At 35.9% G+C, this 15,022-nt stretch overlaps 1 protein-coding gene across 1 annotated transcript; it reads left to right on the top strand.

Annotated features, from left to right (window-relative positions):
* Positions 1–1,177: 1,177 nt before the first annotated feature.
* On the top strand, positions 1,178–3,239 carry lbx1b (ladybird homeobox 1b). Its single transcript, XM_017721810.2, has 2 exons — positions 1,178–1,462; positions 2,770–3,239. Exons 1-2 carry the CDS (start codon positions 1,180–1,182, stop codon positions 3,237–3,239), a joined length of 753 nt encoding a protein of 250 aa, XP_017577299.2. The 5' UTR covers positions 1,178–1,179.
* The last annotated feature ends 11,783 nt before the right edge of the window (positions 3,240–15,022 follow it).

The following is a 15,022-nucleotide window of genomic DNA, read 5'->3' as shown; positions in this document are numbered from 1 at the left end:
TGATGCAATTTGTTAGTAGTGCAGTTTGTTTACACAGCTTTTACACAATGAGTTCTAATTTGGATAAGTGTCTATTTTACTGAGTGAAATGAAATTTAATAATGTCTCTATGTTTCAAGTCACTGTTGTCGAACGAAAACCTTGTATCACCATTTTTGTCATTTTTCAGTTTTTGACATAATTTTAAACTACCCTTTACCCTTTACATTGTGTATAAATTTCATGATGAATGGACTAAAGGAAATGACCCAAAATGACTTGGAAAAAATTCTGGTTCCATTGATTTACATTAGCAGTAAAGTAAGTTTTTTCCTTCTCCTGTAAAGTTACCATTTTGGTGATACAAGGTTTTCTTCCAACAACAGCGAAATGCTAGTAGTAGCAAATAAACAAAAAACACATCCAGTCCACATAATATAAAAACACCATGAAAAACAAAATATAGAAGACCATACTGTATGTTTTATTTCATTTCTAATATATTAAATTAATACAAAAAGTCACTGTGTATTAAAATCTAACAGAAGTGTGTCTGTGTAGAGGAAGTGTTCACTTATTTTCACTTAGAAAATCGACAAAACACGTAATTCAACCACAGGCTTCAACATTTTTGCATACAACTGTACATCATTCGTGGATTCCTTTATTTATTTATTTATTTATTTATTTAAGTGAACAATCAGACTGAAACAGAAATAGAGCTTACAAATAAAAGCATTCATCTCTTTTGCCATTGGCTGATTTGACTGTATGTTTTCTTGAGTAAGGAACCCTGTGGAACTCCTTGTATTCAACAGAACTCCTCCTACTCCACATTCAGACTAAGTAATGGATCTTAGAGTGGGAAAAGCGCACTGCACTGCCAAGGAGTCGAGGAGCAAGAGCAGAACCTTCACCTGGAGACACCAGCCAGCGTCTGATAACATTCAGTGACTTACAGCACAATGATATGCAAAATTAGCCATTTTTAGCCCACGCCTTCTAGACCTCATCTGTTGCTGCTGGAGACTTCCTGACGATCAACTCTGGATATCTGTTTTTATTATTATTATTATTATTATTATTATTATTATTATTATTATTATTTTAGAATGACCAGCATCCTTCTTGAGCCTGGACTGAAGTAGCCTGACAGCTTCGTTTCCTTTCCATCCTTTGAAAGTTGAGAAGAATCTCATAATGACGTCCGTGGATGTCCTCAGAGTTTGTGAGATGCTTCATGAGAGCAGGACACAGAACTCCTCTGACCATGTCCCACAGAAGCCACTCACGCCTTTCAGCATAGTGGATATCCTTAGCAAGCCTTTGGTCCAGAAAAGCACCTGCAGGAGGATCGGCTGGAGCCTGAGGGTGCAAAGCTGGAGCACAGGAGAGCAGGAACATTCTGCCCTCATCGCCCTGCAAGAGCTCACCAACAATACCTTCAGAGCCATGGAGCTGAGCACAGTGCAGGCAGCAGGAGGTAAGGTTTACTCAGGGTTAAACCAGGCTGGAGAAGAATTTGAACAGGTCAAACCACCAAAAAGAAGCAGAGAAGATTACAAGAGGATGAATAAGCCTTAGATTCAACTATATTTATGACTTTAATTATTATTTAATTTAAAGGGATTAAAAATATAGTAGATTCAAGTAAATCTAATAAACTTAAATGTAACCCAAAATATAACTTCAAACTAAAAGCTTATCTTGACTCTAAACTTTACTTGAAGCCTAATGCGGTAGAAAATCAAGTGAGTTTCGCCTGATGGTTAATAATTTAATCAGTAGATAATCTATAAGTATATCTATAAATAAAAATAACGTGACCAGAAGAAAAAGAAGCAGGAGAAGGAGGAAAAGAAGAGGTATTACTACTACTACTAGTATTACTACTACTACTACTACTACTACTAATACTACTAATAATAAGAAGAAGAAGAAGAAGAAGAAGAACAACAACAGCAACAACAAAGTAGAAGAATGATAAACAATGCGTCTGCACTGTAAAAATGGTTCTTCAAGGGTTCTTTAGTGAAAGCAACAGTAATTTACTACTACAAAAAGGTCCCACAAAGGGTTCTTTGAGGGATATCATACAAGAGCCAGTTTTGGTTCCCTAAAGAACCATGCTTGAAAAAGAGATTTGTGAGTGTGATGAACCTTTTAAAGGTTTCAAGAACCTTCATGTAATGTAGAGGTCCTATATCAACGTATGGGTTCTTTCTAGAACCTACTTAATGTAGAGGTTCTTTTAACTTCAAACAGGATCTATACACTCACACATTTCATTTACAAAAATGGCTTTAAAAAAATATATCCACCAAATGTTCTTCAACACATTTCTTTTGGAGAGTGTGTATAGAACTGTGATAAATTTGAAAGTAAAAATGGATCTTTGCATTGTTGAATGGATATTCATTTCTAAACCAGGTTCTTTGAAGATGTTTTGTAAAAAGGTTTTATACAGCACCAAAAAGAGAGGTTTGTTCTTGTTAGAAGTCATGGAAAATTTTCTAGTACTATATAGAACCCTTTTGGCTAAGAGTATATGCCTAAACTATTAGTGCTGAAGAGAACTATGCTACTACTAAAGAGGGAGGAGATGAAAAGGACAGGCTCAATAATAATATTACTACTAATAATAACAATACATCAGTAAAGATGGAAGATAATAATACCATGAATACTAAGAATAAACTATAAATGTAACAACAATACAGCAACAAATATGAAAAACTGATTTGTTACCTTTCCAAAACACTCAAACTGATGTGATTTGTTCTTCCACAGACAGAAATGATCATGCTCGATTTACTCAGAGGAGCCACCCAAAAAAGCGTAGAAAGGCTAGGACTGCATTCACCAACCACCAGCTCTGTGAATTAGAGAAGCGCTTCTTGTATCAGAGATATCTGTCTCCTGCGGACAGAGACCAGATAGCTCAGCGGCTGGGCCTGACCAATGCGCAGGTCATCACCTGGTTTCAGAACCGCCGGGCCAAACTGAAGCGGGACTTGGACGAAATGAAAGCCGACGTTGAGTCTGCCAAAGCCCTGGGAAGTGAGGCCACCCTGGCTGACCTACAGAGTAGTGGAGATGGAACTGGGGGCCACTTGAGGCCAGAGGCCCCCTCTCAGCTGGACCACAAGCAGGAATTGGTGCACAAATTGCAGCAGTCCCCCGCGTTGTCCCCCTCAGACCACACAAGTCACCACAGCTCTGAAGAAGAAGAGGATGCAGAGATAGACGTGGATGATTAACAGGCAGAAAAAATGAGAGTAAAGACTTGCCCAATTTTATAAAGTCCTAGTTTCCCTTTTTTGTTACTGTAGACACATTTCCAACACTCAGTAAGTTCATGCTGGTTGGCTGGAATAACATGTTTGATTTTTAATGCTTTTGCTTGTCATTAAAAGGACACTTAATTTTTTTTTAGGTTTTACAAATATTTATGCAAGATGGATTTTCCCTGTTTGTACAATCCAGAGTTTAATAGCATTTTATACTGTTGTCCACAGGCCTATAGAACTAGTTTCATTGTTTACGTGCTCAGTATGTAGGTCTAATGACTGAAATAAAATTAATAAATAAAAATAGTTTTGAAAATTTGTCTGTTACGCTTATTGTTACTCTGCTGAAAAAGACCACAGGGTAATGCAAATGATAATGTTATAGTAACACTTTTGTAATTTCTACAGGACACTTATACAGTAAATTAGGTAAAACAGTACAGTAAAACAGGTACACCAGAATTTTTGATTAATATAAGGGAGTACTACTCAAATACTATAGTTTACTACAGGTATACAAGCATGATAGATTACTATATGAGCGTACTACAGGAACACTATAGGTTATTACTATTAAAGCATCATAGATTACTATAAGAGAGTACTACATGAATACTATTGTTCACTACAGGCATACAAGCTTTATAGAGTACTATAAGAGAGCACTACAGGAATACTGTTATTTACTACAGGTATACAAGCATTATAGAGTACTGTAAGAGAGTACTACAGGAATAATATTGTTTACTACAGGCATACAAGCATTATAGAGTACAGGCATACACACATACTACAGCTTGACAAGCATTATAGAGTACTATAAGGGAGTACTACAGGAATACTGTTGTTTACTACAGCTTCACAAGCATTATAGAGTACTATAAGGGAGTACTACAGGAATACTGTTGTTTACTACAGCTTCACAAGCATTATAGAGTACTATAAGGGAGTACTACAGGAATACTGTTGTTTAGTACAGGCATACAAGCATTATAGAGTACAGGCATACAGACATTATAGAGTGTTATAAGAGAGAACTGCAGGAATACAATTGTTTACTACAGCTTCACAAGCATTATAGAGTTCTATAAGAGAGTACTACAGGAATACTATAGTTTAGTACAGCTTCACAAGCATTATAGAGTACTATAAGAGGGTACTACAGGAACACTATAGGTTATTACTATTAAAGCATCATAGATTACTATAAGAGAGTACTACAGGAATACTATTGTTTAATATAGCTTCACAAGCATTATAGAGTACTGTAAGAGAGTACTACAGGAATACTATTGTTTACTACAGGCACACAAGCATTATAGAGTACTGTAAGAGAGTACTACAGGAATACTATTGTTTACTATAGCTTCACAAGCATTATAGAGTACTGTAAGAGAGTACTACAGGAATACTATTGTTTACTACAGGCACACAAGCATTATAGAGTACTGTAAGAGAGTACTACAGGAATACTATTGTTTACTACAGGCACACAAGCATTATAGAGTACTATAAGAGAGTACTACAGGAATATTATAGTTTAGTACAGCTTCACAAGCATTATAGAGTACTATAAGAGAGTACTACAGGAACACTATAGGTTATTACTATTAAAGCATCATAGATTACTATAAGAGAGTACTACAGGAATACTATTGTTTACTATAGCTTCACAAGCATTATAGAGTACTGTAAGAGAGTACTACAGGAATACTATTGTTTACTATAGCTTCGCAAGCATTATAGAGTACTGTAAGAGAGTACTACAGGAATACTATTGTTTACTATATCTTCACAAGCATTATAGAGTACTGTAAGAGAGTACTACAGGAATACTATTGTTTACTATAGCTTCACAAGCATTATAGAGTACTGTAAGAGAGTACTACAGGAATACAATTGTTTACTACAGGCACACAAGCATTATAGATTACTATAAGAGAGTACTACAGGAACACTATAGGTTATTACTATTAAAGCATCATAGATTACTATAAGAGAGTACTACAGGAATACTATTGTTTACTATAGCTTCACAAGCATTATAGAGTACTATAAGAGAGTACTACAGGAATACTATTGTTTACTATAGCATCACAAGCATTATAGAGTACTATAAGAGAGTACTACTGGAATACTATTGTTTACTATAGCATCACAAGCATTATAGAGTACTATAAGAGAGTACTACTGGAATACTATTGTTTACTATAGCATCACAAGCATTATAGAGTACTATAAGAGAGTACTACTGGAATACTATTGTTTACTATAGCATCACAAGCATTATAGAGTACTATAAGAGAGTACTACTGGAATACTATTGTTTACTATAGCTTCACAAGTATTATAGAGTACTAAAAGACAGACGTACAGGTATACTTTACCAAAGGTACACAGTCATTCACAATATTACAGATTATTAAAAGACAGCACTATAGGAATACTATAAATGTTGATCTGTATTATTTATAGGGGTTACTTATAGTGCACAAGCAATATTAGACAGTATGACACAAATACTGTCATTTGCTACAGGTGCACAAGCATTACTATAGATATAAGAGAGTATTGAAGGAATACTAGTTCACTACAGGTGTGCAAGCATTAAAGATTAGGGAGATACAGGGGAGAATTATAAATAAAGAGCTATACATACAGTATATTACACTGTTAGAAATAAAGGTTCTGTGTAGGTACATTATTTGTTCATCAAGGTACAACAGTGTAAATATTCCATCAAAGGTACAGCAGTGGTTTTAAGGTCAGGTTGTGAGCCTTAAATAAGTTTTTCCCAGGTGAAAAGTGTGTATTTGTACCTTTTCATAACCTAATGCTTTAAAACAGATCGATAAAATAAAAGCCTGGAGACGAGACGGGGTGTGTGGAGTCAATACAACTTAGAGAATATCATGTAAATGGATTATGGTACAGTTATGTTCCCTGACTAAAGGTTCTGAGATGTACCTTGAATGTCCATCCCCAGTGACAAGAGGGGGACTGCCCCGGTGACAGTTTACTACCTTCATTTCTGGGAATGTATATTATTCTTGCTATTAGACATGATTGTGTCGTCATGTAGCTGTAAAATACTATAATAAAAGTTGATAAGCACGATCTGTGTCTTGTTTCTGTTGTTTATTTGGGTTTGTTTTCCTTCATTCAGCTGGCAGCCCTGTTTAAACCCGGACGGCTGTGCTTCCTTCCTCTATAGCAGTTAACTAACCGCGTGGGTCCGACAACTTTTTAGCGGACGCTAACTGCTCCACTCTTTCTGTTTTCTTTTCTTTTTTTATTCGTTTTAGCCCCATTCTTGCTATTGTTTTTGCCCCGTTTGAAAGGAGCAGCAGCCCCTCGACTCGCTTTTCGTCTTTTCACTCTCTACAGGCGTGTCTTGGCTTATTGACCCGACAACGTGTGTTTGCCCATTTGGACCGAAATTTATGTGAGAAACAGCAATCTGGGGCCGCGCGGAGAAAAGAGGGAGAGAAAGGGGAAAGAGAGCGAGGGGAGGAAGAAAGAAAGCCACATAAAACCTCAAAGTTTTGGTCCAGTTTGTGTCTTTCTCTCCCTCTCTGTTGTCTTTTGTGTTCTCCGGTTGGGGCCGTAACGCTGGAGCGTAAAGCATGAAGGCGCGAGGACAAACGAGCCGTCATTCGCGCGTGATGGAGGCCGCTCGGCGTCCCGCGGCTCGCCATACTGAGACAAGGGCGAGGCCATATGGTTCTCCTCCTCTGACACTTCCTCACAGCTTCGGACAGCTTGATGGATGGAGTTCAGCCGCCCCCTTTTAGAGCGTTTAAACCCCTCCGGGACAAAAGCCACAGTGCGTCTCTCTCTCTCTCTCTCTCTCTCTCTCTATCTGTGTTTCCCTGTTTCTATATTCTCTTATTCTGTATCTGTCTTTCTTTGTTTCTCTCCATTTCTGTTTCTCCATTCTATCTATCTATCTATCTATCTATCTATCTATCTATCTGTCTATCTATCTATCTATCTATCTATCTATCTATCTGTCTATCTGTCTTTCTATCTGTCTTTCTCTCTCTCTCTGTCTGTGTTTCCGTTTCTATATTCTCTTATTCTGTATCTGTCTTTCTTTGTTTCTCTCCATTTCTGTTTCTCCTTCCTTCCTATCTATCTATCTATCTATCTATCTATCTATCTATCTATCTATCTATCTATCTATCTATCTATCTATCTATCTATCTATCTATCTTTTTCTTTCTTTCTGTTTCTCTCTGTCTCTCTCTCTATCTGTGTTTCTCTCCCTGTTTCTGTATTCTCTTATACTGTATCTGTCTTTCTTTCTGTTTCTCTCCATTTCTGTTTCTCCTTTCTATCTATCTATCTATCTATCTATCTATCTATCTATCTATCTATCTATCTATCTATCTATCTATCTATCTATCTATCTGTTTCCCTGTTATTCTATTCTCTTATTCTCTCTATCTTTCTGTCTTTCTTTCTGTTTCTCTCCATTTCTCTCTCTCTCTCTCTCTCTCTCTCTCTCTCTGCTCTTGTGAGGGCATCTGTACTCATGAATGTTGACTTGCTCTCTTTTCTTTTTCTCTTCTCTGCGGTTTTGAACAAGTCAATGAATCACAATGAAACTCACTCTCTTTTCTGAGACCACTCGCCTTTCTTTCTTCCCTTCTTTGACGCGACGTTAAATGATATGTTTAACTTTTGTGTGAGGACTTTTATTTGGGGGGGGGGGGTGAAGAAAGGCTCCTTATTTAGTGTGTTTTCATGTTAAGTAGGCGAGGGCAGTCTAAAGACTTCAGACAGCTGATCTGGTGCTAAAGGGACTCTTTTGTTGATTTAAAAAACACATCATGATAGGAGAAAGAGCATCTGAGTCAGGGAAAAAAGAAAAGAACCTAGTGAGGCAATAAGGTCATTTAACCCCACGTCTGTTTAAAGGAAAATTGATGACATAATCAAACGAGAACTGAAATCTGACGCTAACAATCCAATCGAAGAAAAATCAGACTGCATTGTAAAAAAATATCATTTTAATGAAACTGGCTTATCTTAAAATTTCTAATTTATTTAACGTTAAAATTATCAGAACAACAAAAGTGCATAGCATGCCCTTAACCCAATACTTGAATTTCAAGAAAATAAAAAACTTAAATTTTCTATACTGTAACTTGGATTAAACTTATTTTAGTTTATTTTTATTATATCGGCCTCCCAATTCAACATCACCTCTTCTATTTCTTCTTAATAATTATTTTTTTGGTACAATTTCTAAAGGCTACACTATTTGTAAAAGCCAGTTATTTAAACTTATACATGTAAGTAAACTGGCTGTTCATCCAACAGTAAATTAATAAAACTATAATACTGTGTTCATTTCTGTTAGTTCATTATTTGAAGTCCAGTAAAATAAAATAAAAAAAAGGTTTACTTACCTTTTAAGTTATAAGTCCCAATCAGATTTTACAGAGTATATTTCATACAGTTTTAGAGCTTTAAACCATTTCTGAAATCGAATAGACTTTCATGCTCTTATTTTGACAAATATGCTTTTGAGGTTCTGAACAGCACTATAAAACAAAGCTGCCTTCCATGTTATTATCCTTCCTTTATCCATTCTTTTTCATTTATTCATCATTTATCCAATAAAGTGTTATTCATTTTCATTACCTTACTGTTCATATAGTTTTCAAGAAGGTACATGCATAGTTAGGCTTAAAGAGACTATGGCTATAGAGACCAGTGTTTTGTTTGTGTACAGCATGTGTGAGCACACAATTCAGGGACGTAGCAGTGGGTAGGCTGATCACAGGCCAAGTTATTACACTGATTTTGGATTTTTTGAAGATAATGACGATTATCTTATCTTATTTTAAGATAATGAAATATGATTAGTTTGCTGTGTTAAAACATTACACTTTCCACCAAGCTCAATTTTCTCAGCTCTCCAATCCCTGCACAGAAACAAGTGTTATCTGCCATTGCCTTAAGCCCTCGGTTTGTCATCTAGTTTCTGTAACTGCGGATGTTTCAAAAAGGATTCCATCCCACCAAAATTTAATATGGAATATGAAAGAATACAGCGGCATGATCTGTATATATATATATATATATATATATATATATATATATATATATATATATACAGTGGTGTGAAAAAGTGTTTGCCCCCTTCCTCATTTCCTGTTTTTTTGCATGTTTGTCACACTTAAGTGTTTCGGAACATCAAACCAATTTAAACAATAGTCAAGGACAACACAAGTAAACACAAAATGCAATTTGTAAATGAAGGTGTTTATTATTAAAGGAGAAAAAAAATCCAAACCATCATGGCCCTGTGTGAAAAAGTGATTGCCCCCCTCATTAAAACATACTATAACTGTGGTTTTTAACACCTGAGTTCAATTTCTCTAGCCACACCCAGGCCTGATTATTGCCACACCTGTTCTCAATCAAGACATCACTTAAATAGGAGCTGCCTGACACAGTAAAGTCCACCAAAAAATCCTTAAAAGCTACACATCATGCCGAGATCCAAAGAAATTCAGGAACAATTGAGAAAGAAAGTAATTGAGATCTATCAGTCTGGAAAGGGTTATAAAGCCATTTCCAAAGATTTGGGAATCCAGCAAACCACAGTGAGAGCCATTATCCACAAATGGCGAAGACATGGAACAGTGGTGAACCTTCCCAGGAGTGACCGGCCGCCCAAAATTACCCCAAGAGCGCAGCGACGACTCATCCAAGAGGTCACAAAAGACCCCACAACAACGTCCAAAGAACTGCAGGCCTCACTTGCCTCAGTTAAGGTCAGCGTTCATGCCTCCACCATCAGAAAAAGACTGGGCAAAAATGGCCTGCATGGCAGAGTTCCAAGAAGAAAACCACTGCTGAGCAAAAAGAACATTAAAGCTCATCTCAATTTTTCCAAAACACATCTTGATGATCCCCAACACTTTTGGGAAAACATTCTGTGGACCGATGAGACAAAAGTGGAACTCTTTGAAAGGTGTGTGTCCCATTACATCTGGCGTAAAAGGAACACTGCATTTCAGAAAAAGAACATTATACCAACAGTAAAATATGGTGGTGGTAGTGTGATGGTCTGGGGCTGTTTTGCTGCGTCAGGACCTGGAAGACTTGCTGTGATAAATGGAACTATGAATTCTGCTGTCTACCAAAAGATCCTGAAGGAGAATGTCCGACCATCTGTTCGTGAACTCAAGCTGAAACGAACTTGGGTTCTGCAGCAGGACAATGATCCTAAACACACCAGCAAGTCCACCACTGAATGACTGAAGAAAAACAAAATGAAGACTTTGGAGTGGCCTAGCCAAAGTCCTGACCTGAATCCTATTGAGATGTTGTGCTATGACCTTAAAAAGGCCGTTCATGCTCGAAAACCCTCTAATGTAACTGAATTAGAACAATTCTGCAAAGATGAGTGGGCCAAAATTCTTCCAGAACGCTGTAAAAGACTCATTGCAAGTTATCGCAAACGCTTGGTTGCAGTTGTTGCTGCTAAGGGTGGCCCAACCAGTTATTAGGTTTAGGGGGCAATCACTTTTTCACACAGGGCCATGATGGTTTGGATTTTTTTTCTCCTTTAATAATAAACACCTTCATTTACAAATTGCATTTTGTGTTTACTTGTGTTGTCCTTGACTATTGTTTAAATTGGTTTGATGTTCAAAAAAACAGGAAATGAGGAAGGGGGCAAACACTTTTTCACACCACTGTGTATATATATATATATATATATATATATATATATATATAGCTGCTGTTGGAACAAAACAAAACTGCAAAAAATCTCCAAAATGACCATTTTACAGGAGAAGGAAAAAACATACTTTACTTTTAATGTAAGTCAATGTAACACAGATTTTTTTCCTTTAATTTTGGGCCATTTCTTTTGGTTCACACAATGTAAAGAGCAACAGATATTTTCAAGATTTTCAAATTATTATTATTATTATTATTATTATTAATAATAATAATAATAATAATAATAATAGTAGTAGTAGTAGTAGCAGTAGTAGTTGTAGTAGCAGTAGTAGTAGTAGCTATAGTAGCAATAGTAGTAGTAGCAGTAGTAGTCTTAGTAGCAGTAGTAGTAGTAGTTGTTGTAATAGTAGTAGTAGTTGTTGTAGTACTAGTAGTAGCAGTAGTAGTAGTAGCAGCAATAGTACTAGTTGTAGTAGTAATAGTAGTAGTAGTATTAGCAGTAGTAGTAGCCATAGTAGTAGTAGTAGTAGCAGTAGTAGTAGCCATAGTAGTAGTAGTAGTACCAGTAGTAGCAGTAGTAGTAGTTGTAGTAGCAGTAGTAATAATAATAGTAGTAGTAGTAGCTGTAGTAGCAGTAGTAGTAGTAGTAACAGTAGTAGTTGTAATAGTTGCAGTAGTCATAGTAGCAGTAGTAGCAGTTGTAGTAGTAGTTGTTGTAATAGTAGTAGTAGTAGTTGTAGTACTAGTAGTAGCAGTAGTAGCAATAGTACTAGTTATAGTAGTAATAGTAGTAGTAGTAGTAGTAGCCATAGTAGTAGTAGTAGTAGCAGTAGTAATGATAGTAGTAGTAGTAGCTGTAGTAGCAGTAGTAGTAGTAGTACCAGTAGTAGTTGTAATAGTTGTAGTAGTAGTAGTAGTAGTTGTAGTAGTAGTACTAGCAGTAGTAGTAGCAGTAGTAGTAGTTGTATTAGTAGTAGTAAGAGTAGCAGTAGTAGTTGTAGTACCAGTAGTAGCAGTAGTAGTAGTTGTAGTAGTTGTAGTAGCAATAGTAGTAGTAGTAGTTGTAATAGTAGTAGTAGCGATAGTAGTAGTAGCAGTAGTAGTTGTAGTAGTAGCAGTAGTAGTTGTAGTAGCAGTAGTAGTAGTAGTTGTACTAGTAGCAGTAGTAGTAGTAACAGTAGTAGTACCAGAAGTAGTAGTTGTTGTAGTAGTGGTAGTAGTAATAATAATAATAGTAGTAGTAGCTGTAGTAGCAGTAGTAGTAACAGTAGTAGTAGTAGTAGTAACAGTAGTAGTAGTAGTAGTTGTAATAGTAGTAGTAGTAACAGTAGTAGTTGTTGTAGTAACAGTAGTAGTAGTAGCAACATTAATAGTAGTAGTAACAGTAGTAGTTGTTGTAATAGTAGTAGTAGTAGTAGTAACAGTAGTAGTAGTAAGAGTAGTAGTAGTAGTTGTAATAGTAACTGTAGTAGCAGTATTAGTAGTAGCAGTAGTAGTAGTTGCTGAATTGAACATATTTAGGAGCAATGTGTCAAAATAAAACAGTTCTGGTTCATTTGTCTTTATAGGTCCTCATTAGTACTATGCTATATAAGGTGAACAATTTAATTTACTGAATAGTGGTAAAACACATGAATTAATAAATTAATTCAGACACTGTCTCATGATCACTCACTGCCTTTTTCTTCTTTAGTTAACTGCCTACTTTGGTTAACTGCCAACTCTCTTTTGGGTAAAAGATTGGGTTACTATCTGCCAAGCCGCTGAGCAGATTATAAAACTGCCTGGGGGCTCTATAGTAACAGCTAAATTCCATAGCTCTAACTCAGGTCTATTTCCTCTACTGCTTCTTTTACTTTGTGGTATTTCACACTGATAGCTCTCGTGATCACTATATGATTGAGACCTCTACCTCCTCTTCTGTCTTGTTGCATGAATATGAGAATTTATAAACGGTTTAAATTGCAGTTTCAATACTCTCAGAATAGCCTTTGGCAAGGAAAAGTAAGGCTTTAGATTATTAGTTTATTACATTGCAATTGAATACATTTAATTTGCCAAACTATATACATATAAATTCATGACATGAACGTACAATAAAATTGTACAGCTATGACATATTGAAACAAACTTTATACATGACTGTATTTCCTTTTTAGTCAGTGTCCCAACCCTCAGGGCCTTCTAGCCCATCAAAGAAAGCCTGATGACTTCTATGAAAAAAAAAAATGTTAGTCATTTTTACTTCATTTTTGTTGAATAGAATCATTATACCTATATTTTAATTCTACATGTATTGTAGAATCACTTTGCAGTTTTGATAGGAAACAAAGGGTTACATTCTTAACAGAAAATTATCCAGCCAGAATATTTTTGTTCCTGTGGTAAGTGGCTAGATACAGCCACTTTGGTTAGGATTTCAGGAGTTGAACTGAAGGCCAAACCACTAACATAATTAGGAACTGATGTTCTGATTTAAAGTGTGTGGGACCAATTTTGTGAAAACTCTTTCAGGTTGGCACTGTATGTAACACAACCTTTTCTTCCTGCAGCAGATTCAGCTTTACTATTATAAGTTTTATATTATTATATATTAACATGCTGAGATTCTAATTATATTTTTGAATGTACTTTATTGCAGTTTATAACACTTTTAATAATGTTTTAAAATGAGATAATGTCTTTTGTTCCTTGTTGTTTTCTGAATCTGTGTTCCAAGTATCATTATAATACCCTGTGAATGATAATGAATGGCTTGTTTTTGCTTGCAGTTGCATGATTGTACAGTAAGGGCTGCTTCAGTGACCATCTACCCAAACATAACAGGCCTTGCATTGGCACTATACTGAGTAAAACAAGTCATCCCGTATCCGACGTGATCTGTCATCCCTTATCTGACATGATCTGTATTCCAGCCAGATCAAGGTCTTCATCTGAGATTGGTATCATGTCTGGTGGATGTTATCTACAGAGAACATAATAGAAAGATCAGGCATTTCAAAGGCATTTAAAGTTCAGTATTTAGCATTTGATACATGCATGGTATTAAGACAGAATAATCATGAACTCACTGTAGGTTCTTCAGTTTATGGCTTGGATCTTCCAGAAAAGCAGAGAGCTTCTTTGTTCCTGATTCTCAGAGTTTCAGATTCAGATTCAGCTCTTTAAGGCATGAAGCATTTGACCTCAGAGCTGAAAGCAGATAAGCACAGCCTTTGTCTGTGACCATACAGTTATACAAGCTATAAAGTATATATAAACATATAAAATATATTTTAACCATATGAGGTAACTTACCAACTTATGAGGCAAACTTATTTTAAGGAAGGAAAAAACATATAATTGTGGAGGTTAATAAACAGTTTTGGGGTCTAGCTTTACATTGAAGACACAGCAGTTTATAGTATTGGAGCAGTGATACCTGTGAGGAATGCTCAGGGCCTTCTGGACCTTCAAAGAAGGCCTAATGATTAATGGTAACTAAAAAATATATGTCTGTTCATTTAACAGAATAATCATGCTTATTGTATTTAAATAAGTATTATAGTGATACTCTTTTTTAATTGCTTCAGTCAGAAAAAAAATTGTTTCTTTAAAATCTTGAAACAACCAATAGAAAATGGTCTATTCCAGATTTTCATGCCGTATCAAGGTGGACACAGCCAATCTAGCTCACCCATTTGTTAGGCCTTCAGGAGCTAGACTAAAGTCCTAACGGGTCAGACTAACCACTAACATAATTAAGAACTAAGAGAGGAATCAATGAATCATTTTTATTTACTATTACTTTATTATGAAGCTTAAGAGACAAAAATATCATTCTATCCCTTTTGGAATTTCTAGATATGTCACTGACTGCAATTGCAAGTGGTAATGTAATCAGGTTTCAGTCAGTTGTTAGAAATGGAATGAACTGCTGCTCTATATCCGGGCCATATACCAGGTTTTGATATGTATGACTCAAACTGAAGGCATAGATCTAATAATTACAGTTTTTATTAGTAGAAAAAAATTTCCCTGTATCACACACAACTGGAGGCATA

The sequence above is a fragment of the Pygocentrus nattereri genome, chromosome 12 (assembly GCF_015220715.1).
Source record: "Pygocentrus nattereri isolate fPygNat1 chromosome 12, fPygNat1.pri, whole genome shotgun sequence".
Classification (NCBI taxonomy): domain Eukaryota; kingdom Metazoa; phylum Chordata; class Actinopteri; order Characiformes; family Serrasalmidae; genus Pygocentrus; species Pygocentrus nattereri.
This window is presented reverse-complemented; position numbering and strand designations above follow the sequence as displayed.